Consider the following 26,689-nt stretch of genomic DNA (forward strand, 5'->3'; position numbering starts at 1 on the left):
TGCTCTTTCCATTGAGCTGCCCATTCTGCTTTCAGCTCTCGCTTTTGTCCTGTACCTTCTTGCTTCTCTTTCTTCCCCAGAAAGACCGTAGCCACTGCTTATTCCCCATCTTTGCCTCAGGTGCTAAAGACCTGGACAACTGATTGGCCTGGGTGGTGCTGCCAGGGGTGCTGGCAGGCTCTGGGGCCATTAATGCTGTCAGACCTTACAGCCCTGCCCTTCCCCTGCTTGTCCCCACCACAGCACTTTTGAACTTGTATCCCTAAGCGCTCCTTTTAAAGAGCACATTTCCTCCTTTGTTAAAATGCCTCCCTAAGGGATGTTCTCTGCCAGGCCTTTGTCTGGAACATTGCAGGTACTCCATCACACAAATCCCTCTCTTTTAGGTCATCACAAATAAAAGTAGAAATGACAGCTTTCAAGCTTTCAAGAAATGACAGCTTTCAAGAGTAACATCAAAATTAGTATTCAAAAAAATTTATTTGATATGCCATAGAAGTCTTTTGTGATATGAGGATGATGCACAATTTTATTTTTGTGTTCACTTTTATTTTCCAATAAAAGCACATTAATCATGAAAAGAAAAAGAAGAAAATACAAATGTCCATAAATCCCTGATCCCCAGAGGCAACCTGTTAACTTCCGGGTGTCTTTTCTTCCAGACTGCTTTTCTCTGTTTGGATTTATAAACATACATGTGTATTATAAAATGGGATCGTGCTATCTTATAACTGGCTTTGTTCACTCAAAAGTATCCTATGAGCATCTTTCCGTGTCAATAAATATACTTTGATGACATGATATATCTCTGAGAAAAGTAAGTGTCCAGTTACCAAGGCAAAATGCCACTTTGGTTCTCAGGGCTCCTGTTTGGGCAGGGCAGGGCAGGGCAGGTGAGCCAGTGAAGTCAGAGACGTAGATGACTCAGCCATTGTGTGGCAGGAGGTAGCACAAAGCTAAGAGTGCTGCTGGCGGTTAAGGTAGCACCAGCTTCCAGGCCTGTTTTTCAATTCTCTCTTCCAACAAGAAAACTTTCTGTGCTGCTTCTGTTTCTGAACCATACATGCTTCCCCCAATGAGTTATCATGTCAGCTGAGATCCAAACACTAAAATCAAGCAGTTGTTCTTCTGTCATCTTTTTTTTCAAGCCTTGGTGCTACTTGATGAAGTGGCTTTCAGAGTATATTCAGAAGAGTAATAGGGTGAGAGACTTAATTCCCAATATAGCTGCTAATCCTGTTTAATTCCTCAGAGTCTTTCAGTCCTAGGTGGTTTGTCCTTTCTTTCTTAGTTGAAAGACTGGTGAGTCACAAGGCTACAGGAATGGAGAGTAAGAAGGTATTGAAGTTTGTGGTATGTTGGGAAGGTATGGCTGCTTAATTTACTTAGGAGTGCTTTCAAAGTCTGGGAGATTGAATTTTACTTCGTCAAGCATGTTTCCTCTATTATTGTGGAATAACATTGACAATATCCAGGTTGTTTTCAGTCTGTCTTATATGTATAAATTAATTCCAGTTTGACCCAGGCGAAAGAGAACTGTCTTAGATGTGCAAACACGTGTCCTTCAATCAAGAGATGGGGTGATAGTGGTGTTTCATTTGAAGCCTGGTATTTTTCCCAAAGGATCTGGAAAATAGTGAATTTGCTGATAACAGAATTTACACATAGACAAATGTAGAGAAGAACAGGGGGAAAAAAGAGGATTAAGTTTTTATGTAAAAATAAAATTTGACTGTTCATGTAAATTATGTCAGATATGATGAAAAATCACTTATGCAAATATATGTGAAATCTGGTGACTGCTTTAAATTTCCACAAATAGTTTCAATCACTATCCACAGTTATTGATATTGCATAGTTTAAGCTATCCTGCATCTTTGTCTCATTTAAAAGAAGAAAAAATAACAGCAGAATCAACTATACTTTAATTAAAACAAAAAAAAAGCAGGATTCACTGTGTAATTTTGTGGCATGTAATGATGAACCTTTATTAATGCATATTTACAGGGTTTAAAGTAACTGGTATTTTGCTTTTTCTTTCTTGCTTTCCCATTAATCTTTGGATAAAAATCCCTTGTCTCCAACGTAACTATCATTAGATCTGGGCTTTCCTTTCTTCTCATTTTGTCCTTATAAGGCTATCCTGTTTTATCACTTCCTGCTTTAGCTCCTGACTTTTTCTCTCTTCCCCTCTCCCTCTCCTGGGGTGGATGCTTTCTCCATGTGGCAGGGCTGTAACTGTTCACAGCTGTCTGAAACGCCAGTGGAGTAGGAGCAGCTTGGAGTTTTAACTTTCATTTTACAAAGAACAACATGTTTGAATGTTTCAGCAGGCAAGTTATAACTGGTTTTTTCTTCTTGTTCTTCTAGAACACTGAAAATCTCCCCCAGCACTTTAGAAGAGGGAACCTGACTGTGTTAAAGAAGAAGTGGGAGAACCCGGTGCTGAGAGCAGGGTCTCTCCCAGAGTCCGTGCGAAACAGCAGCGCCGAGGTCAGGCACAGAGGCGACCCTCCTCCCGCTGAAGTGGCCAGCAGCTCTGCCTCTGGGGTCGAAGCTGACCAAGAGGAGCGAGTCCACCCCAGACCTAGATTCGGATCGCCTCCTGAAGCCCCTATCCAGTGCCTGTACCCTCTCATCGAGGACAGTGAGCATCTTAAAGATCACTCAACAGAAAGTAAAAAAATGGAAAATTGTCTGGGAGAATCCAGGCAAGAAGTGGGAAAACCTGAAATGAGTGAAAACACAGAAGCTGCAAACAAAATAGAGAAATACAATGTTCCGCTGAACAGGCTTAAGATGATGTTTGAGAAAGGTGAACCAGCTCAAACCAAGGTAAGATTGGGTGGGTTTAAAACCTGAAAAAGCCAATTCAAGTAAATGAACAAAGCTGCCTTTCTAATCTAGACAGTTTGAGTAGTGGCGAGTATGTGGTCATTATGTCTTTTGATTCAAGTTAGATGAGTAGTTAATTCAAAGTCTCAAATGAATTAATTGCGTTAGGTATTTCTGAGTCTCCAACCCAAATTTCACATGAGATCAAGCACACATTGGGATTCAGGACAATGTATAGAAGTTAAGAGAGTTTGATGCCGATTGGATTATGTGTTTTTGTAAGCTTGCCCTTTTAATTTGTCTTCCTGTGCCTTTTGTCATTTGTAGCTTGGGGCGGGGGGTGGAATTACTGCTGAATCGCTCTCTGCTTGGACACAGCTGCAGGCTGAGTGTTAAGGCCAGAGTTTAACATTAAGACTGAGGCTTAGTTGTCTCTGAATCCTTCTCTTCTCAACTTCCTCATCTTTGCCTTCCAACAAATGTTTCCTATCAGCTAAAATCCTATCCCAGGAAAAATCAATGAAGATAGCCAGACTAGCTGTAGCCTTTAGGAGTTTTGACTTGCAAATGCACAGGGCTGCATTTTCCTACAACTGCTAATGAAATCTGATCCTTCATGTGGATTGCAGACCGGGTCCCCAGAGGGAATTACTTAACTAGAAAATGAGTTACATATGCTGGTGACTTATAACACAATCCAGGGGCCGCAGCGCTGGTAAAGTTTTCCAGTTTTCTCATACTTTCCTGCATATCTGGCTTTGTACATGGGATTGGTTTGTTACAACAGTCATAATAATGAAATAAACAGATCTGATGGGGAGCAAAGCCATCATTTACTCTAGATTCCATCTCGATGTGAAAGCGAAAATTTTTAAGCTAAATATTTGGCCCAAATCTCTACATCTGTGAAGTAATGGTATGAAGCATTTTTTATTCTGAGATAAAAAGTAGATAATTTATAGTATAATATATAATATATAGTATAATCCTCAGTTACGTTTGGTGTGATTTAGTCGTCATCTCTTGTATCTTACAGCATCTGCCTGTTGCTTTTCTACCTAGAAAAGTCTCCAGTGTTTGGGGATCATCTGTTTGAGGATGTAGAGTTTTTAAAGGTTTGCAAAACTAGAACCCTTTTCTGTGCACGAGTTTTAACTCTGTTTTAACACTGAAACCATTTGGCAAGAGATGTAACCACAAAGCAATTTTATGACTTTTCTTAAACTCTCGTCCCTCTCAATTTTGAGTCCTCAAGGCCTACCAACTCCCTCTTTCCCCTTTATGGTCTTAATAAAAAATTTTTTTTGTTTTACATTTAAATGGAAAGAAGAATTTTAAATGGAAGGAAAAAAATGTCAGAAATCCTAAATAGAGAGGAAGGGGCTTTGTGGTGACTCAAAGCACCATTGTAAATCTCCTCCTCTCAGACCCTGTAAGGAAGGGGCAGGATGGCTGATGTCACGCCAGCACACACAATGCTGATTCAGTGTAAAAGGCTGGTGCCTGTCAAAACTGGCCTAAGGTAGGAAATGCCTGGGACTGCAGCAAACAGAAATGCTGATTATGTGTAAGGATCTGGTGAGAGACTTCTTTCTCGTAAATGTCTCATGCGAGATGGATTGGAACAAGCGTATCTCTTTGTGGCTGGTCAGAGTGGAGAAAAAAAAATCCTCATATAAATAAAGATCCTACTAGATCAGGCTGGCACTGGGGAGCCTGATTGCTGACGATTTAGGAAGACAGAGGGGTTCTAAGATTGACCTGGGCTTTTGGGGGGTCTTTTTAAACTTCCTGATTAAATAGTCACTTGTCATTTAATGGACTGCTTTGGGAGTGTAAAACACAGCTGCCCTTGATTTTATAGCTGCTTCTGAATAAGCATCATTATCCATGTTGGAAACAGTCTAGATTACTTTAAAACCGTTTGTCTAGTATTTCAATAAAACTTCTTTTTTAAAGTTTTGTCTAGTTTAAGGAATAACTAATCAGTTTGAAACTAGGTTATGGTTATTGCTAACATAATTTCAGCATGGATAAGGCTTTAATCAGAAAGTTATATAATTGGATCTTTGGAAGGAAGCTCTGAGAAATACGTAGGGACACTAGAAATTCTTGTAGGAGCAAGAGGATACAAGTAAGAATGATTATCTCAGAGCTAACAAATGAATACTTCTGTGAGACAAATGAATATAATAGATACAAATTGTGCAAATCTTTGTTTCTGTAATTGAATTTTGGAGAACTGGACTGAATCTCTAACTAACCAGCTGGGCATGGTCAGGGAGCACACAGATAATGGAAATGCCTAATCTAAATCTTTTTATCTCCTGAATCTTTTTATCAGAGTTATTGGCAGGAGACAAAATTAACTGGCTTCTCTTAGTCTGTCTTGCTTCCTTTTGTCTGGGATGGTTTCTCTTGTCCACTTTTCTTCCTGATCTCTTCTCTGCCTTCCTATGTTTTTTTTCCTCTCTCTCCTAGTGTAGTCTCATCTCTTTCTAGGACTCCAAGAGATGAATCCCAAAACTAGATTCTAATCTTGAATTCTTAACCCAAGCTTCAGCCCTAATTTTCTGGTTGGCTTCCAAATCATATACCTCTTTGTGACTATCCCTTAGGCACTCAAATTCAAGAAGACTAAAAAAGAATCCATTATCTTTCCAACCAAAACCTGCTCTACCCATCCCGTCCCTTAATGTATCACTATTCACCACATCTCCTGGGCTGTGAAGTGTGGAATCCGTTATTCTTTCTGCCTGCCTCTTCCCAGTCAGTCACTTACTAAGCCATCTAAATAAGTCTACCCTCTATACATCTCTCAAGTGTGGGCCATTCTCTCCAAGAGTTTCCACCTCTAAGTCTATGTTCAACCTTACAGCGTAGAATTGCTACAACCTCCCCCATTGGCCTCTCAGTTCTTTCTTTCGTCCATCCTTCACACCTTTGCTATTTATTTTTCTAAACATAGTTGTAAATTATGTTACTCCCTTGATCAGAAACTTTCAATGCCTCAAAAGTAATCTATATTTAATATTTGGGTCTCCCAGAGTCTGAGCTCAACCTACCTTTCCAGTCTCATAGTCAATCTTATACTGAAGCCCTAGATTACTCCTCGTTTTCTAAATTATTCATGCCTTTCTCCTAATTTCTACCTTTTGAAATCTTACTCCACAAGGTCTATCAAGACGATGAGACCTTACCTCAGTTTTTTCCCAGATGAAATTGCTTTTCACTTTCCTGACCCTCCTGTAGAATTTTCTTTTTACTTCTCTTTGGCCACTTATACATGCTTCTTTTAATAGTCATGAATGAACTTGTTCATGCCCAGTCTATAATTTCTTTTAAAGTAGTGGTGCTTTTATCCCTCAGTGGTCAGCACAATGACTTGGCTCTTAGTATTTATTTAATAAAAGGAAGAAAATCTTAGAACTCAACTGTTAAATAATGAGAACTGATTAAAGACTATTCCTTACTTATCCTCTATCTTTGGTGAACAGATAGGTTACTCAGGTCAGATGGTTTAGTTGAACGTGATGGTTCTAATTCCTGTAAGCAAATGAGCAGTAGATAGCTTAGTGTAACCTATTGGTATGAGGACAAGAAGTCCCCCAGTGACATACACTGAATGTGGTTTAGCACCCCTGACTTCATGTATATGTTGATCTGGGTTTTAGGTAGCCAAGGTAAACTTTTCTGGGCATCCTTTTGGTAAAAAGATAACTGATCAAGCAGTTATAACCAATATCCAGTTATCATCATGTTGGCATCTGGATCCATAATCATCAGAGGCCAGGATGCAGTTATTCAAATGACCAAACACTATGGGGAGCATGTGAAAGGCTCCTTAAATCTCAGTTCTTTCTGTTTGGCTCTTGACGTATTTGATTCACACAAATCCTCAGATAGGAGATTAAAGACCAAATATTTGGATAGTATATTTCTACCATCATAACCTGTTTAAACTATTGTCTTTTACTTGGGTCAGGATTAAACCAATTAATTGTAATGTGAGAAAATAAGGCTGGAATATGGATATCTCTTGATTCTTTTACACACTGACTACTGCTTCTTCCATGCAGTGTTTTCATTGTCTAAGAGAGGAGTTAGATAAAGAAAAGAAAAGAAAAGAGAGAAGAGTGAATGCTTCCCCACCAAAAATCTGTTTTCTGGAACACATAAACACATTCACACATTCACTCTTTAGGAATTAACCAAGATAGGAGGCAGTAATGAGAGAGTAATGATAAGTTTGTCCATAAGTGAATAGAATGAAAACTATTTAGAAAAAAATTTGTTTTCTTTATCCCCCCCCATTATTCATAGTTTTTGTTTGTTTGTTTGTTTGTTTGTTTATAACAGTTACTGAGGATGGAACCCAGGAGCCTCATGCACATGCTTTACCACTGAGCTATACCCTCCCCTCTCCCAGGAGATAACTGGGTTTGTTTGCTTGCTTGCTTGCTTGCTTAGTTATTCATGGTATATTTATTTTAATGCTTCCAGTTAGTTATATTTTAATTGTGTTAACTTACTTTATACTACAAAGATAAAACAGCTAAAATAGAGTCATCTAAATTAAAATAGAAGTTTTCCCTGTCCCATCAACCTTTTTACTTCTTTGCTCTTTCTCTCTTCTTAGATTCCTAAGCCCTTCAATGTCCCTTATAATTTCTTTTCTTATCACCAGGATCATCCTATGTATGGTTAGCATCAAAATGCCAGCAAAAGCTGCACACGTTAATATGAGAGTAAAACCATCTTTCTTCAAACGGTTCAACATTTTTGTGGTTTCTCTTCTAAGTTCCTGGAAGTGACACTTGTGTTTTATTTAGTTTTACATAATACTGGTACATAGCAGTGTATATGTGTTGATGTAGTGGAGTGAGTCCTTGAGAAAATAAATCATTCAAGCTCAAGTCTGACCTGTATTCATCACATATTTTATCCATGGCCAACTAATCTGTAATCTACATCAGAGAAACAATTTATATTTGCCTACTCGAAGAGTGGGTAGGTGTTCGTAAGGAATTTCTACAATTTAATTATCCATAACGTTTTATTTTCTCCTTTCTTGGTTAATAATTGCATAATGACATATGCAATTATGACTTATCTATTTAATGTTATCTTAATAAGGTTTTTCTTCTACTTTGTTAATGTCTTAAGTAAATTATTTGGAATTAATATTCCAAGAAGAATGCAATTTTGAGGATGTTCATAATTGGTATTAATTGTATATTGTTAAATCATAATTTTACGATGGGCTTAAGGAAGAAAGGGATTTGAATAACTGTCAACATCACTTTGGGGTCTAATATAGTCATCCTAGTGTAGCAGAGTATATTTTTAATTTACTTATCAGTGAATCATAAATCTTATGGTGACCTAACATTAGACCTTCAATAGATACATTCCTAGTGCTCTAAGTATGGATAACTGGTAATTGTAAACACAAGAATTGTCTGTTTTTCTACCAATGCTGTCTTCCTCATATATCCTGTTAAAGCTAATTTTTGCTGATTTATGATATTCACCTATAGTTTATGGCTGTGTAATTTCAAAATGTGATTTTTCTCTCAGTGGCATCACCCCCACTGATTTTTCCTTTAATATAATCTTTTTTAAATTGTAGTTGGTGTACAATATTATATGTTACAGGTGTACAGTATAGTGATTTCACAATATAGGTATTATAAAATATTTGCCATATATCCTTGTAGCTTACTTTATACCTAATAATTTGTACCTCCTACTTGCCTACCTGTATATTGCCCCTCCCCGTTTTCCTCTCCTCACTGGTAACCACTAGTTTGTTCTCTGTATCTGTAAGTCTGCTGCATTTTTGTTATATTTACTACTTTGTTGTATTTTTTAGATTCCACATATCAATGACATCATACAGTATTTGTCTTTCTCTGTCTGACTTATTTCACTTAGCATAATGCCCTCTAAGTCCACCCATCTTGCTGTGAATGGCAAAATTTCATTCTTTTTACGGCCAAATGGTACTCTATTGTGTGTGTGTATACACATTACATCTTTTTTATCCATTCATGTGTTGATGGACACAGGTTTCAGTGTGATTTTGATTGACCTGTCTATAGTGGTGCATTGTTCCTAAAGGCCTCCTACTAGTATAAATTAAATTTTATTTACCCTTAATTAGTAACTCTGAATAAATCTTTTGTCTTTTGTGGTAAGATAATACTGGATCCATGTGTAAAGATGCCAGCCAGGGAATCCTGATCTGTCTGTTTGTTGCCTAAGTGGCTGTCCGTGGTATGCCAGCTAGAGAGCAGTCATCTCTTTTCTGCTTACTTTCATGCCGATTAACTACTTACTAGTAGTTTCATTAAAACAAAACACATTAAAAAATAATATCAGGGGACTAGAACATTCTCTAAACAACGTTGACTACAATCAAGTTTGGAAGGACCAGAAAGACATCATTTTCCCCCCATATATCACCACTTTTGTCTTTCTACTATTCACTCACTCCTAGATTAGACAACATAGGTGTGTATCCAGAAGAATTTATTAGTCATTTCCTCTAGCCTTCTAATTCTTTGATGAGTTACGATGAGTGAGAAATCCCTATCAAGATCATTGACATAAATCCTAGGACTATAAGTGATTGTAAATGGTTTAATTCAGCTCACTGTTCTCAGGCAGCTAGGATGTTAAAATCTTTATTTTACAGATGGAAACAGCTGACGTCAGAGAAGTTAACTGATATGCCCACTGTCATGTGGCTAATATCAGAACAAGGACTGAAATTGTGTAGCACCCCTTTTAATATATAACACTATCTTCGTGGATATTATAATGGCTATTTATTAGACAAAAACATTGGCCATGGCCTTACATATTTTTGAAATCTAAGGAAGCCATGAAAAAATTAAAACATATTAACAGCTGTATTCTCAAAGACTTTAACTTTCTATCTGCCCTCTTCCTGCATTTTATAATCTCTTAACTGAGTAAAAACATCAAGGCAGTGAAGAGAAGAAGTACATTGGAATGCAAGAGATTTGTATTAAAACTCTTGAGTTAGAAGCTTATGGGTTTGGGAGGTTTGTTTTTCTTATATAAATTAGTCATCTGAACAATCACACACACATACACACAGAGAAAACCAGGAAAGGCCAAGTAAATGAGGAAAAAAAGTTACCTTTGTCTGTTGTGTACAATGATAACCTTATTTACATAGCTAGTTTCTACGTGGTTTTAGGTATGGTGTGCTATTTTGTGTGCCTTATCTTTTGTTTGGTCTTTTTTATATGGACCTTCCTTTGTATCTTTATAGTTCTTGTGGTTATCCTTTTATGGCAATATGGTATTTCATAATAATTTTTAATCACTCCTCAGTAATCAGATTCTCTGCCAGTCTAATAAAAAAGCATCTTGGCAGAAACATATTTTCAGTTATTTTTTGCATGAGGGCAGTATATCTGGATGATGCTATCACGGTCAAGAATATAATTCATTAAACATTCTTCTTACATATTTTCAGCTTATTTTCAAAGATTATACGATTTTACTGCTAGTGCGATCTAAGGACAGATTTAATACCCTAGTAGTACCTTATCAGAATTTGATTTTTATCATTTTTATCTATTTATATTAGTTTAATAAATATGAAGTATGACCTCTCCTTCCTTTTCTTCCTAATTGTAAGAGTAGCACATTATTTTTGTAGAACACTTAGAAATACAGAATATGTAGAGAAATCCCCCCACCTGGAGATAAGTGCTCCTTCTATGTATATTTTTTACTTAAATGAGCTCTATTTTTTTTCTCCAAGGGTCCCTGAAGAAGGAAATGTTTATCTCTCAGTATTTTGAGAAATTAAGGTCAGATTTTATCTGTACCCTATAATCTCCATGCATAGTTCAGCAAAGTCCCATTTTCCCCTAAAACTCATCCTTCCTCCACTCTTCACTTTGGAGGGCTGAGAGGGTCTGAAGGAAGGTCAGAGTTGAAAGGCTGAAGGATGTGGCTGGCAGAAGTAAGAGGCTCTCAGTAAGTTAAAGTGTTGAGAATCAACTTTTAAAGAGAATTTTTCCTGAAAATAGGGTTACCCGGGACAGGAAATCCTGCTTTTTGCTTGACATTTAGGACCTAACTTACTTTATTTCTGTAAGAAAACTTTCCAGAGAAAAGAAATTCTACAAACTACTGGCTAAAAGCCCTAAACTTGTATTTTCTTACTGGTAAATGTTGATGCGTTTGGTTTATGGATTCAGAGAGAACATTTAAGGGACGGTCACACTAATGAGAGTTACTATAGTCAGCTGACAGGAAGGAGAACTTGTGGGGTGGGGTGAGGCCAAGCCTTAGGAAATTCCAGAAAGTCTTAAAGGGTCTTATCTTTTCTGTCTTCTCTTAACAGATTTTGATGATTAAGGCTCCCTCAGGCATATGAGTAAAAAAGCCTGAAATGTGGTAAAAATGTGTTACCTAAATGGACTTCAATATCAGAATTCCTGGGGTTTTTGTTATTTTTTCTTTCTGTGCTTCTCTACTTCCTTGAGAAACATTGGAGGAAACCCCTCCTTCTTCCTGAACCTCAGATTACCACTTGTAAAATGAGGATTATAAAATTCGTAATAAATGCATTTGAGATCTTGGGGTTTTTTGTTTTTTGAAGTATAGTTGATTTACAATATTGTGTTAGTTTCAGGTATGTAAAATCTTGTTATTCTTTATATTTGAATGGTTTGGAGGTGAAAAGGTATTGAAAGAAATGCTAATGCTTCATCTGGGATCTCATTAAAAACCATCTTACTTCAGAACCAGTGTCAGTATAACTGATTTTCGAAGACATTTCTCTATTTTTCTCTAGGACCACATGACTTTGCACATTCACCTTTTTAGTAGTTGAAAGAAAATAATTCAGAGTATTAATATCCTCATGATCCCAAAGGCTTTTTTGGACAAAAAAGGCCTTTTCTTACCTTATTTAACACACAGATTTATATAAAAAGCTAGCAAAGATGGGGAATTTTCTGCATCTAAAAACCAAAGAAAGCCTCTGCCCTCACAGAACATATATTCTGGTTCTAAATGGTCTTGCTCCCAGTACAGGCACTTCGTGTGTCACTACAAGCACAGACAGAAAACAACTCCTAGCAGGTTGCAGCATGTGGCACATACTCTTGGAATTGTGCTTGAACTTACCTTTGACAGAATGTAAATATTTGAAATACTGCTCCAGTGTTGAGAATGCAAAGCCTATTCCCTTTTGGTTAAAAAAAAAAAAAGTATATTCCAGGCTTTCTCCCTTTTTGAGTTTTCATAATGATCATCTTACAGCAGCACTTGGAATAAATTTTTAGAATTTGCTTTACTTTAAGTATCTGCAAATGAGAAATGTTTTTAAAACAAAAAAATATGGATGGAGGGTATCCTGCCAAACTTATCTTTTCGCTTTGGCTGATGATCTTCATTTCCAGATGCAAGAATTTGTTGCATCATGTAAGTCATGTGGATGTGACTGATGCTGATGCAGCTGACCTGAGTAAGCTGTGGCAAGGTTAGGGCTGCTACAGCTTATTTTTGTTTTTATTAAAACTAGATTCAACCAATAATGTAAATAGCAAAGCTGACTAGAGAAAGTATACTAAATGTATATTGAATTTGCAAGAAATTATATTCTTATTGGTATGGTACAAGCAACCAAATCCTTGGCACTTATTTCTTAAGTGGTATCTTTTCTATCTCCAAGGGTGGGGAGGATTTGAAAAAGGGATGATTCACTGTCTTAAACTTTGTTGTTGGTTTATTAGTCCATTGAACGTAAAAGTTTAATAACTATGTACTAATGTTGAATTCAGAAAGGTGCTAAGTGTTTTACTGTTGTCTCTTGGCATATTGGATTTCGGGTATCTTTCTTACTTCAGGTTATCTAGAAATAAATTGAGATTTCAGTGACAGGATCTGCTTGAAGGCTGTCATTACCAGCTGAATAAACGTGACATACTCTCTGTGTATCATGCCTGGGAACATTCTGTTACACTCAGTGGCTTTCTCTTGAGTTACTTTTCCAGTCTTAAAATTATAGTTTGAAACTTTCATTAGAGATCTACCCTAGATTTGAGAAGTTTAAATGTAGTCATTTACAGGAATCACAGGAATACTTCATTCAAAAATCTGTACCTTCCACTTTTCTATTTAAAAGGGGGAAAATAAAAGGCAGATCTCTGCCCTCAGTAAGCTTGCAGTCCAGTATAGGGATGCACAACAATTTGATAAGCATTGTAATGGAAGTGTGACCAGGTCCTTGTGAACAGAGGAAGGACTACATAGATTTGTGGAAGAGAGGTAGGGCAGATGCAAAGGGAATCTTGCTTAGCTTACACTGAATCTTGAAAGAACAGACAGTTAGACAACAGAAGGATAATCCAGGTGGAGGGAACACATTTACAAAAACATGGATCTCTCAACAGTCTGCTTTTCCTGGAGGGTAAAGGGTGGAAAATACTCAGAGATGGTAGGAAGGGACCAGATCTAGAACTGGTCTCCTGTGACATACTAAGCACTTTAGATTTAATTTAAGGAGTGATTAGGAATCCTTAGAGAATTTTGAATAAGAGAATAAACACAGATTTATACTTGGGGGTAATTATTTTGTTTTATTTGGGTTAATGGCAACATCTAGAGACTTGATTAGAAGGCAGAAGAACCAATTAGAAAGGTAATGCAGTAGTCCAGGGAAAAGATGGTGAAGACCTGAACCACGGATAAAATAGGACTGAGAAGGCCAACAGCAGATACTGCCATCAGGACTTGGCAGTTTGGAGAGACGTGTCGTTTTCCTCTGGGATGTGAGGATTCCCCTCCAATGACTCAAATTCTGAGGCTTTCTAGTCAAGATGGTTAGGCAGTGTTAATTAGCAGAAAGCACTACCTATATAGAGTTACTTATTTTCCCCCGGACACCTGTGAATATGTAGTGTTAATATTTATAATACTAAAAACATTCTGTAGAATATAAAAACTAATATAAAATCTAATCTCCTCTGGATTTTACTTACAAAGGAGATTTGCAGGCCTCCTTTTTGAACGTTGTGTCATTTCCCATCCTTGCTACAAAGCTTATAGCTGGGTTTTGTTTTCTGAACAGATTCTTCGAGCCCAAAGCCGAAGTGCAGGTGGAAGGAAGACCTCCGAAAACAGCTATCCTCTGGATGACTTGGAAATAGGCCCAAGTAAGCAGAGTTCCATGTGTGGGCTGTTCTGTAGGAAGTATTTATTAGTAGCAATGCCTTCTGCCCTCAAAGCCAGTGCTTTTAAAGGAAGAGTGGTAAAAGGAAGGCTGTTAGAAGCAAGCCATTCCCAAATCTCTCCAAATAGCTTCTCTGTATTTTTAATCCATCCTTGTCAGTGGTAACCTGTGTTAACCAAAGGGCACCGGGATTACAAGTGAAGTACTACTGTCGGCAGTTCTGGCTCCATAGTCATCCGGGGCTTGAGGGCCCCCGTGGATAGGCAGTACCCCCTGTCGAGACTGGTTATCCCGTATTATTGATGGTAACATAACGCCTGGAGATCAGCATTATTATGTTTTGAAGGGGGCATATTCAGGCATTTCACAAAAGAAAATATAAAATCAATAAATATAGAAAATTAATCAGTCTCCTGGTAATCAAAGAAATGCAAATTAAAATGGCATTACAATCTTATTTTTCCTCATGTTAAGTAAACCAAAATTTAAAAATATTAACTCTCAATTATGGTAAGGGTTCTCTTTTTAATGTTGGGAAAGTGAGTGAATGTTCCCTTATGTATGACAGTTACAATCCTGATTTCCTTCTTTGTCCTCTTAATAGAAGAAGTTGATTATATTAAATGACAGTAGCCCCAAAATTCTAAAAATCTTGAAATCATCCAAATTGCATTTTATCTTCTAATAAAGCACATTGTTTGCATGCTTGCAGGCCAGTTGTCATCTTCGGCACTCAACTCGGAGAAAAGCGAGAGCAGGCGAAATCTGGAGTTTCCACGCCTGTCAGAAACCTCCATAAAGGATCGGATGGCCAAGTACCAGGCAGCTGTGTCCAAACAAAGCAGTTCCACCAACTATGCAGTATGTGTTCGGCATCATTCATTCATTCACTCATCCAGCAAATGGCCACTGAGCCCAGGAAATAGAAATGTCTTCCAGACCCTGACTTATCAGCCCTGGCTCCTCCCTAGTCCCCAGCCATGCTCTCCTCACGTAAATCCTCCCCCAGCTTCCTTCGTAGTCCTTACCGTGTTCTAATCCGGACTTTGCTTTCCCAGGCCTCATTCCGACCCCACTCTTTTTTTGTGAGCGTTGGGATTTTTTGTATGTGATGTTACCATCTAGAGAACTTTCCTGTCTCTTCTATTTAATCTTACTGTTGTTAAAGAAGTAGTATTGTATTAGTTTTAACATAAACACTTTATTTTTGTTTTTGAGGGAAGAAAGGGAGAGTACTGGAGAGAAATGCTGAATATACTCAACATTAATGTGACTTAAAATCACCACTTAAAAATATTAAATTCAGTGATATTTAGTATATTCACAAGGTGTGCAATCATCGCCACTGTCTAATTCCAGAACTTTTCCATCACCCCCAAAAGAAACCCATACGTGTGCAGTGACTCCCAATTCCCTGTTTCCCTCATGCCCTGGCAACCCCTAATCTAATTTCTGTCTTTATGGATTTTCCTGTTCTGGACATTTCATGTCAATGAAGTCATACAACATACGGTCTACTTAATCTTTACTCCTTATGATGTAATGATTTTCTGAAGCAATAGAATAGTGGCTAGGACAAGGGGGGAGAAATGACAAGATGATGGCTTACTCAGTAAGCACCAAAATGTGGTATTCGAAATAGAATGGAGGGTCTTTCCCCTTTATGCTTTCCTGGCCTTAACTGGCAGGATGACACTACAGAACTGATAATTTGGAGTTACCTTTTATGGTTTTTTTTTTTTTTTTGGTGGTTGTTTTCAATGCGGGGAGGTAATTAGGTTTATTTATTTTTCCATGGAGGTACAGGGAATTGAACCCAGGACTTTGTGCATGCTAGACATGTGCTCTACCACTGAGCTATACCCTCCCCCCTTGGAATTACCTTTCAAATGCCACTTATTCATAAGTACACATGCATATATACACATGTGCACATACATAAATATCTTTCAAATATTTGCTGCTTCTAAGATTTCAAATTCCAAGTCATCAGTCTCTTGATGTCCTATTTTTTAACAAAGTCGGAAGAATAGTATTGAATTTTATTTGTTCCCCAGCAGACTGAAACCAGTGCTTGTTAGAAATCACCATGGTATTCCAGGAGCTGAGCCTTCGTTCCCCCACATTGTGAAGTGTGCATTCTCCAGTAGTATTTATTGGTAGACTGAGTCTTTGGGCAACGACTAATTTCATCTTGATTTTTCACTATAGTTTTAAGATGAAATGATGTGTGTAAATCAGTAGCAAAGTGGAACATCACAGGCTTGTTATTCACTGGGAGTGTGAAAAATGAGCAAATTTAGACTTCACTTAGAAGGCAGGTCAGGAGATACAGCAAATAGATGATCTGCGGAGCTTAATTCCCTTTTGTTACAGGACTTTGCTGCTTCTCAGTGCCCTCCTGCTATAAACATTCCGACCAGGTGACTCCCTTAAGTGGAAAAACCTGTTCAGTGACTTTTTTTTTTAAATTCCTAGTAGAGTTTCTGCATTGCGGTGCTCCTGCTCTGTAAATTTTAAGAGTTGAAAATTCTTTAGGAATTCTTGTAAAAAGCACATGTTATCTCATCCCAAAAGAATTTCTCAGGCCCCTCACAGAACATGATTGTAACAAGGCGCATACTCTCTGGCAATGATTCTGGAGGCTGGACCTTGAGATCGGGTCAGGGATGAGCTGTGGGGCTGCTGTCCTGTTGTGTTCTGCAGGGCTGGCCCCCAGCTCCTCCTAGGCACACCTCCAGAGCTGTGTGCCTTAATCTGGAATTCCACACCTCAGTAAATCAGCTGCACTCACCCTCCTGTCGTTGGCCCTGTGGCCATAAACTGCTTGTTTTCTCCCCATGCCTAAAGAATCACAGAGAACAGAAAGGTGTACTAGATTACTAGCAGACTGAAGTGGGAAATGTCCATATTCATCTACTTCTATATTGATTTTGGATCTAGTAACAAAGTGAATTTTAACATTTTGCCCCAGGTGTTCTTTGCAAGAAAAACAAATATGATTATGCTTACTCCTTCTGACAGTATTAACACCTGCTTTTTTTATATTGAAGCTCTGTTAGAAGTAGAATAAGATATGTCTTTAGTATAATGTATGAATTTTATATGAAAAACATGTTTTTGAAAGTTTCACACAAAAAAGGATATTTAATGGTATCTTTAAGTATAATTTCAAGTTTTATATGTATACATCATCCCTGTCTCTCTTTCCAGGCCGAGCATGTTTATATATGGTCAGTATATTTTCTTAATTATTGGCACTTGGCACCTCCTTCCCCCTGCTCCAGAATGGTCTTTTCTGATGAAACTCACCAGCTTTGCATTCCCACAAGCTCTGCTGCTAGAAGAGTGAATCACAAGATCATTGTATGCGGGGGGTGGTCTGTGTGTGTGTCTGTATTCTAATGAGCATCCAGATTTAGACTAGTTGTAGAAATATTTAACTCTGAGGTATGTGTCCACAAAGCTGCTTTTGTCATTTCACAAGTCAATGGGTTTTTGCTTGTGAGAGTTAAGGGGTTAATTTGACCCGAGGCTTCTTAAAAGAATTTTTTTTTTAACTTTCCAAGTTTATTTAATAGATATGCTATGAAGAGAATAGTGAGGCTTTTTTTTTGTTTTTTTTTTGTTGTTGTTGTTGTTGTTCACAGACTGTTTTTATTTTGTAGAATGAGTTGAGAGCCAGTGGCAGTGAAATCAAATCTCATAAATTGGAGCAAAAGGAGAATGTGCCCCCAAGTCCTGAGGTCTGCATCTCCCATCAGGATGGAGAAAAGGTGGGTTGAAAAGCCTCATGTCCATTTGCCAGGGAAGCATGTGTTCTAAATTATATGCTTAAAATTAGAAACAACTCTTAACTCTAGGCGGTGGAGTGTCTGGGAATTCGGTAACAGCTGCCAGGACAGATTGTCTTTTTTGCAGGTCACATAATTTTGGTTGGAGAGCTCTGTAACTTATAGCTGACCAAGTAATGAACCTTCGCTGGAAAATTCTTTTGCTCAGCAAATGCTCAGAGGACATAGAATTTAAGTGATTTTTAAAACTCTGTTTTGAATAGAGATATCATCTTCAAAGTCATTTGTATATTATTAATTTAACACATTTTTATATAAGAAAATCTCATTCTTTCACTTCAAAGTATTTTGAAAGCTAGGCCCTATATTAAGCACAGGAAATGCTAAGCTTAAAAAACTAAATATGAGCAAACTATTCCATGTGGTCTTTACCAGCAGGGTAGCTAACAGAGTAGAAGGGAGATAACAGGTTGGCTGTTATAAAACCGTGTGACAGGTGCTGTCAGAGGGCTGTGCAGGGCCATGGAAGCTCAGACGAAGGACATTTAACCTGACTTCCTCAAGAAGGTGATTTCTGAGCCAAGTCTTGAAGGATGCGTGGAAATAGGCCAAGTGAAGAAGGGGAAGTTTGGGTAAAGAAAGAAGGATATTCCTGGCAGGGACAACGGAGGTTTGGAAACCAGAGAGCCAAACCAAGGTGACTTGGCTGGAGCATGAAGGTCATGTAGGCAATGGTTAGAGACAGGTGGAGGAAGAGGGCCAGGGGAGGTCTTGAAAAACCCTAAAGAGTATGGCTGTAGTCCTGCAACAGAGGAAAGCCACAGGAAGGTTTTAAGCAAATCAGGTTTTATGCACTTACCCTTAAATAAATGGCTTAGTTGGAGTAAGTAACAAAGTATATATGTCAGGTGAATTTATCATTTTCTCTACCAATCTATTACCCAATCTCTTTGGTCTGTCAGTCAATATGATAATCAAATGCTAAGTTAGATGAGGAGAAAGAGCTTTCAAATCTACTACAGTGATTAATCTTAGGAGTATAATCATTGTTTCTGTTACACATATTGACACCCTTGAGGCTGTTCTTCAGAAGGTGAGATTGTTAAAATGGGTTAAGAGCAATAGTTCTCAAACTTATTTGACTGTAGCAGACTTTAAAATAGACAATTGACAGAACACCAGCAGGAACTCATGAGATCTATTATATACTTGGACCGAAGGAGGCACACAGAAAAATGGTCTCAGATTAATGGCTACAAAATTTGAATCAAAGAATAGAATGTGGAAAAATTAGGAAAATTAAATCACTTTATTTTACATATTGCAAATATGTTTTGAAATAATAAGACAAAATACTTGGCAGTAGTGTGTTTCATAAACATAAAACCATCAAATAAATTATATATGTCCTTGTAACAGTGGGCTCAGGCATTATTTCCATAGGTCACATGTCATGTATCAAGTGAGTTCTCTCATTAGACTGCCTGGTTTTCCCATTTTTTTAAATGGTAGAGTATGTCTTAAGAATAACTGTCACTTATATGTGGAATCTAAAAAAGTGACACACAAAGAAATAAAAATTTAAAAATTTAAAAAATTTTAAATTTAAAAAGTGATACAAATGAACTTATTTACAAAACAGAAACAGAAATAGAAAAGAAACATATGGTTATCAAGCAGGGATGGAAGGGAAGAGGGATAGATTGGGAGTTCTGGATTTGCAGATACTACCATATATTAAATAGATAAACAACAAGGTTCTACTGCATAACAGAGAGAACTATACTTAATATCTTGTAATAGCCTATAATGAAAAAGAAATATGAAAAGGAATATATATATATATGTATAAATGAATCACTATGTTATACACCAGAAATTAACACAATGTTGCAAACCAACTATATTTCAATAAAAATAAATAAAAGTAGAAAGTTTTTTAAATTTTAAAAAATACTGAGTAAATATATTTAGAATTTTTCTTACATACTATAAAAAAAGATGTCTAAGAGAAAACTATTTCCAGCATTGAAATCCCCGTCTATCCTAGGATCATTTGAAAAATGATCATCTGGAAAATCATGCTTGGGTTGTCCCTGTATCTAATTTCATGTTTCCTTCTTGACAAAGATTTGTCCTGATTTGAAACTGGAACTCTGAGTTGAACCAAAGGATCAGAACATTTAAATTATATCACAAATTGGGGAGTGGGTGGGGAAGAAAGGAGATAAAGATAGCACATAGTCAAGCGCATACTGTAGGCTCATGAACCCTTGGCTACCTTAAAATTCGTAAAATTTTTCAGAGCCTCAGCTATCCTTTTGGCTATTTACCTAGCTTTTATTAACAATACTTAAGAACTATTTGAACTTCAGCTTGTTACAAAAGGACATTAATGCTAGGGTAAACTCGCCTGAAACGGAATATTTTGTCAAGGTATTCTTCCTTTTCTCCTCTTGTGAATGAGTTTGTACTTTTCTTTAATGAAATGTTTGAGCAAAATCTCACATGCTCTCTCCTGGGTGTTCCTGCAGTGAAGTCATGTGGTTGGGCATGTGCAATGATGTCATGATTGGCATTGAGTTTACCCTGCAGGTTCAAGGTGACCAAGTTGGAGGTGAAAGAAGGACATCCTGGGATGGGTGCACCTACTAACTTATCAAGAATTGAAGCACTTTTTATGGCCATGCACAACTTTTAGAAAATTTGTTTCATACTGAATGAAATAATGAGTGTAAGGTGATCATTCCAATTCCTGGAACATAGTAAACACTCAATAAATGTTGATTGTTATTATACTGGTTTGTTTTATACCATGTCAGAATTCCTGTAATGAAAAGAGAGTTATGGAAAAATAGGACCACGCTGAACATGCAGTCAGCCAATAACTTTTTCTCTATTGTAAATTTACTCAATACATTAGAAATCCTGATATAAACACTCAGCATCACCCATCAAATCCCTGAGATCTGGATGAAAGAATATTCCATGAAGAGTGCACATTGGGTCACCTCTTGACCTTTCATGATTTTGAGTGTGGAGGAAGATACCAGGAAGGCCTTGAGACTAGTAGAAAGGAGAAAGAAAGCTAGTAGAAAGAAGAGAGAGAGCTAGTAGGAAGTTCTTTTGTTTACGTTTGATGGCTTCTGGGGAAAATAATCACCTGTACACAAGATCTGCAATCTTGTTAAACATTGCCATTTGAGACTGGGATTAAAAAGGGAAACTAACCTTGAAAATAATATTGGAGGTGGTTTAGATAAATTTATTCTATAGCTATCTGGAAGGTCTTCTGTACTAGCAAACTTGTTTTAGCAGAATGTATTTGCTTGGGAAATAAGGAAATAGGACAATAAAAGAATAAAAAGGTTTCTAGATGTAAAGACTTTATATTGCCTTGAAGTGAGTTGTGGTTGTACGAGTTGTGGTTTATAGTGAGGAGCTTTGCTTTCCACGATAGAGGATTTTGTTTTGCCTTTTTTTTTTTCTTTTTGATAGTAGAAGATATGGTTTAGAAGTTCTTTTATAAAGGGAGATGATGCACACTTTTGGCAGTTGCATGCAGTCTGTTATTTGCGTTGCTCTGTAATTGAGAAGCATGTTAATAACCTCATAAAAGACATTTTGCTGCCTCTTGTTTAAATGTTCAGCTGTTCTGGGGCCCATTATTTCCCCCAGGCAGCCAGTGACTGACTGGAGTCAGCAGGTTTTTATGGCATTAACAGCAGTTTGCTCTTTTATTTTTAATGACGCCCCCTTCTCCTTTTTTCCTTTTGTAGGTTTCTGCATCTGAGAATAGCCTGGCAGCCGGTTCCACCCCTGCTGAAGATGATTCCCGTAAGCACTTGTTCTTAGGTCTGGAGGGTAAGGGTCTTGTTCTCTAGTCCCTATTTGGTGGTGGTAGGGGGGGGGGTGACCCATTGCTGTCAGTGCTGACGTAACTATTAAATCCAATAACGTAGTTCATCAAGTCTTTCATTTGATTTTAAGGACTGATATTTGAATACCCTTCACACATTTCAAGGTGAAGGAAGTTGAATTCAATTAAATATGATTAACCTGTGGCAAACTGAATAGTTTTGATGCTTCTGTAATTGAACGTATCCTGTCTTTTGTACCAAACCTTTTCAGGGCTAATGCTGTAAAAACTGTAATTTTGAAGTTTTATTTTAATAGAGGTTTGGCCAAGAAGGACTTTATTCATTTATAGGGATAAAACATTGGTATTTGAGCTACCGTTAAAAAACATCTTTTTCTTATTTATCTAAATGTGTATTATAATCTGCCCTCTGGCTAGATTCTAGAGATTTTCCTTTTGGTGGATCACCTTTTCATCCTATTTTGGAGTCATTTTGAGCCTTATGTCTCCCAAAGACAAAACACTTTTTTTTTTCTTTACTATGTCCACTTTTGATTCTGATGTCCAGGGTATTATTTTTTAAATTATATATGAATTTCTAGCTTGTCAGGTTAATAAGTTTACTAAACACTAAAACTTCAGCAAAAAGTAGAAGTGTTAAACAGATCTCTAACAGACCCTGCCTTAAAATTTCAGAGAAACTCTTGCTACTTGAAACCAGGAACATTCCTTTTGCAGTCATTTTGCTTGGACTAGAAATTTTTCTGAGTTTTGACTAGGTTTGCAAAACATTTTTTTGAAAAATAAGCCTTAACCTCTCAGTACTTTGTTGACATAACTCTAGATTTTAAGGAATTCTTTTATGGTTCCTTGGTAACTGTGTAAATGACTTCTCTGTGCTTCTTCTGAGTTTTCCACATAACAAATATATTGGCAGGAAACTAACTTATGCAGGTGACACATCCATGATTATGAAAAAAACAGCATGGGGCCTTTTCCCACAATCTTTTTGGGTTTTGAGGGGGGGTGGTAATTAGGTTTTTATTTATTTATGTACTTATTTTAATGGAAGTACTGGGGTTTGAACCCAGGACCTCACGCATGCTAAGCGCATGCTCTATGATTGAGCTATACCCTCCCCTCCCACAATCTTCATCCATGGATATCTGCTATAGGACTGACCAAAAGGACAGTATCAAATTATACACACATATATACTTGAGCACGTGTTGTGAAATTTCTACCCATACATTCCCCCATTTTCCCAAGTTCAGTTGAAACACCCTAGGAGTTGTTGGGAGTGCTAACTACCAAAAAGTCATCAAAGTCTATAAACAGCCTTAAAAAATGACAAATGCTACAGGGCAGAAAGTTCCTTGTATAGGGTAGTTTGGATTCCCACTGTGTGTGGCAAAAGGTGAGGAAACCTCTGAGTTGAGATCCTTATTTGTCAAAGAACCTAAGAGCATAGCTTGTAGCATTAGAATATTCTTCAACAGAAGAACAATGTTTTTGCTGGTGTTGAAAGGACTTGTTGTTAGTGGAGGTGCCTAAACTTTGCTTTGGGGAGGAACCTTTCCTGAGACTTCCCATGAGGTACAGTAAAATGCATTCCTTTTGTAACTCAAGCAGGTAACTCCCAGGTTAAGAATGAGGTCCAGCAGCCTGTGCATCCCAAGCCACTAAGTCCAGATGCCAGAGCCTCCAGCCTTTCTGAAAGTTCTCCTCCCAAAGCAGTAAAGGTATGATGGCAATTTCTCTCGGAGCCTTCAGATGCTGGTTTACTAGTAGATCTCTTGCACCTTTTATCATTGTGTTCATTATAGCCTGTTTTTGTTTTCTTGGGAATGAAAATGCCAAATCAGGGCACACTTGAGTCTATCACTTTCCCTGGAAACCTTGCTGCTTCTGCTCAGGTGTTTGGCCAGGAGGGGAGAGGCCCATTAATATCGCTCAGCTTGAAATCCAGAAAGCTTATGAAAGAACGCCCGAAGTTAAAGAAAGTAACCTGACTTTTTTTTTAAATAAATCTGTGAATGGGTAAAAACCTACAAAATGGGAAATATGAAAAATCTGTTAAGCTAAAATCAGCCTATTGGACAGAAATGTGTGATGTTAACTTAAAGACTTTGGCTCAGTGGTGTGAGGAACTTGACCATAACATGATTGGTGGTCAGCACATTTAAAGAAAGAATGTGTACATTCCAATGGGGATTGGCCAGCCCATTTGTTGTAAAAGTGGATATTTAAGTAATACTTACACTAGGATACAATATTAGATGTTAAAGAATGTACAGAATGTTTGTACCCTAGGAAAATCTTACTAGCCTCCTCAGTCTGTGGTCATCTCCTTTTATTCACTGATTTTTAAAAATAGTCTTTCCCCTTTCTGTGAACAAATATATATCCCCATAAAAATAAACAACAGTCAAAAAATAATCCTACACCTGTTTTAGTCTGATTACTTATTTTAATTCAATGCTCTGCTTATGCAGTGCTAATTTACCCACTTGCATTAATAGCCAAACATATCCACACTTCTTTGCTATCTTCCTCCTCTGGTGCTCTTAAGGAGCCAGGTTTTGTTTCAAAAGTTTTAACATTTGAGAGAAACTCAGTAGTTTTAAGGTGTTTTATACTGCCTCAACCTTGTGCACATATCTGCCATGTTTCTGTCTCTCAACTGTGGGCATGATTGATCCCTTGATGAAAGTTCTAGTGCACAGAAATGATGAGCCGAGGACATAGGGGAGGGTTTGGACCAAAAGGAGGGAAAAGGAGAATCCAGGATTTAGGGGATAGATTTAAAAAGGGAGGAGGGGATGGAGGAAGAAGGTAATGTGGGAACTTTAAAGAGAAAGTAGAGAAGTATAAGAGAGAATAAGGTTTAATTGAAAAGGGACAAAAGGTGAAGAAAGTAGCAGAGAGAACAACTAAGTGAGGGAGAAAGAACCGAGCTGCAGTGATGGAATCTGCACATGTATTCAACATGACCCTCTCTTCTGGCCTTGAGGATCTGCTCATGCTGTCATCAGCCCTTTCTTTTTCCAATATCCAGAGTCCAACAAAGTAGCAAATGCCACAGGGTTAATTTCCTCTCCAACAGCACCCCTGCCCAGATTGAGTGCTTGGGTTGTGGTTCTGGATTAAGAACAGCTAGCAAATCTGACTTGGCCATGGATTCTGTGTGACTAAGAGACTAGGTAAATTCTGTGCCTAATCTAAGAACTAAAACCTGTTCTTGAGTACATCTGAGTTCTCAACCCAGTCTTGCTTCCATCCCTCAAGTGCTAGACCAGACTGCCTGGTCCTGGGTTGAACCTTTGGGGTCTCTTCTGATTCACACTCCAGGGTCTGAGCTGATGAGCAGTGTACAAAGGAACGCAGCTTACTTTGATCTCCCTGGCACACCAGGGAGAGGAGATGGAGCTAAAGCTCCCTCTGCGCCTGCTCGAGACTCACACCTGCCTCTTTGGCTCTGGTTACTCAGCAGCAGAATGCAGACAAGCCTGCTTTCACCACACACACACCTCAGGTTTTGAACATTGGGTAAAGACTGGAGTAAACTGGCCTGGCTGCCTACGTTTTCCCATAGTCCAAAGCTCAAATGATTATGGTGTACAGAGCCCAGAGGGTACCCGGTCACATTCCACTCTTATTTAAGGGCTCTTTATCTTCTCTTCCTCCAAGTTACCCTTTATGTTCTGCAGGCAAGTATATAGAGACGTCAGTGTTTATAGGAAGACCTGCTGGCGTAACTGGTCTCATAGCTATAGACGGTGCAACAGAAGTTGTTTCTCCGGTTTGGGAAATTAAATACAGCTAAGAATAAACTTATTCACTCGGAATAGATTTTTGGGTCCCACACATCCTGGAAAAACTGTTCTTTAGTGCCTGTTACTGAAAATAGGACATCTAAGGTAAAGATTCAATTCGTTTCAAATTTTAGCTTAATAAAGTCAAACAAACAAACAAAAAACCCAATACTGGTCTTTAAAAGTAAAGATTTTGTGTATTTTGAACGCTGGCCAGATAGTTCAGTTGATGAGACTTGGTGCTGTGAAGTTAAAGTTACAGGTTCCTTCTCAAAAAAGGTGTTCTGGGTCTAGAGCTCAATGGACCCTGTGAGAAGGATCAGGACCTTTCAACTCAAGAGACCCAGGGGTCTCTTAAGCTTTTATGTCCTCCTACTGAAAGGAGTTATTCTCTAAATGTTCCCAGGGGGAGGATAGGGGAGGAGATGTGACTGGCCCTGGGAAATCCTACTTGACCCAACTGGGCCCAGGACAGCCCAGTCCCAGGTTCCTAGGCTGGTTCTTCTGTGGAGAGAAAACATGGCAGCCTGCATGAGAGGGTGTGCACTGAACCACCCCTCTGTGCCCTATTTCTTCCTCAATGGATAGGGAAAAAGGTTTTATGCTATTTTGCAAATCTATTGGAATTATGCTAGAAGGGCATCTAGAATCTTTTCCTCCTGTCTGCATCATTATTGCTTTCTCAGAGCCCCAACCCTTCCTCTACACACAGAGCTATCAATTCAAGGTATGAATATCCTCAAAATGCTTTCACAAAGAGTTTCCCAGGAAGCTAGGGGAAGCATTAAGGCTGTACAGAGCCAGTTCAACCACTGCCTGTATGGTGAATAATTTCAGTTTAATTACCTAGATATTTTGCACAAATTGGAAGGAGGAAATGAAAGGGTTTTTGTAGTGTTCTATCTGTAGAATAGAGGCCTGACATCAACACAGAATTTTCTTCACTGTGTCTAAAGGCTAGATAGCATCACCACTTATTGCCAGCTGCTGCCCACTCTCCTCCCCACCACGTAAGCACAGACATATACCCCAACCAGAGCCTTCATTAGACTAAAAAATGTACATAAGGCAAGAGAATGGCAGAATGTAGATGAAGTCATAAAAATATATTGGAAAAAAGCTGTAAGTAGATGCTGATCAGCAGAAGGCCTGTAAGATC

General features: G+C 38.0%; 1 protein-coding gene across 4 annotated transcripts in view; it reads left to right on the top strand.

Annotated features, from left to right (window-relative positions):
* LIMA1 (LIM domain and actin binding 1) overlaps positions 1-26,689 on the top strand; it is a 70,607-nt gene that overhangs the window by 36,729 nt on the left and 7,189 nt on the right. For 2 of the 4 annotated variants that reach the window (XM_072972823.1, XM_072972824.1), the window contains exons 4-9: positions 2,371-2,835; positions 13,961-14,045; positions 14,775-14,923; positions 17,731-17,838; positions 21,636-21,720; positions 23,345-23,457. In XM_072972823.1, coding sequence (XP_072828924.1) covers positions 2,371-2,835; positions 13,961-14,045; positions 14,775-14,923; positions 17,731-17,838; positions 21,636-21,720; positions 23,345-23,457 — 1,005 coding nt within the window. The remainder of the gene's footprint in view (positions 1-2,370; positions 2,836-13,960; positions 14,046-14,774; positions 14,924-17,730; positions 17,839-21,635; positions 21,721-23,344; positions 23,458-26,689) is intronic. The other 2 variants (XM_072972825.1, XM_006202962.4) reach the window with 2 other exon arrangements.

The sequence above is a fragment of the Vicugna pacos genome, chromosome 12 (genome assembly GCF_048564905.1).
Source record: "Vicugna pacos chromosome 12, VicPac4, whole genome shotgun sequence".
In the NCBI taxonomy this organism is placed as follows: Eukaryota; Metazoa; Chordata; class Mammalia; order Artiodactyla; family Camelidae; genus Vicugna; species Vicugna pacos.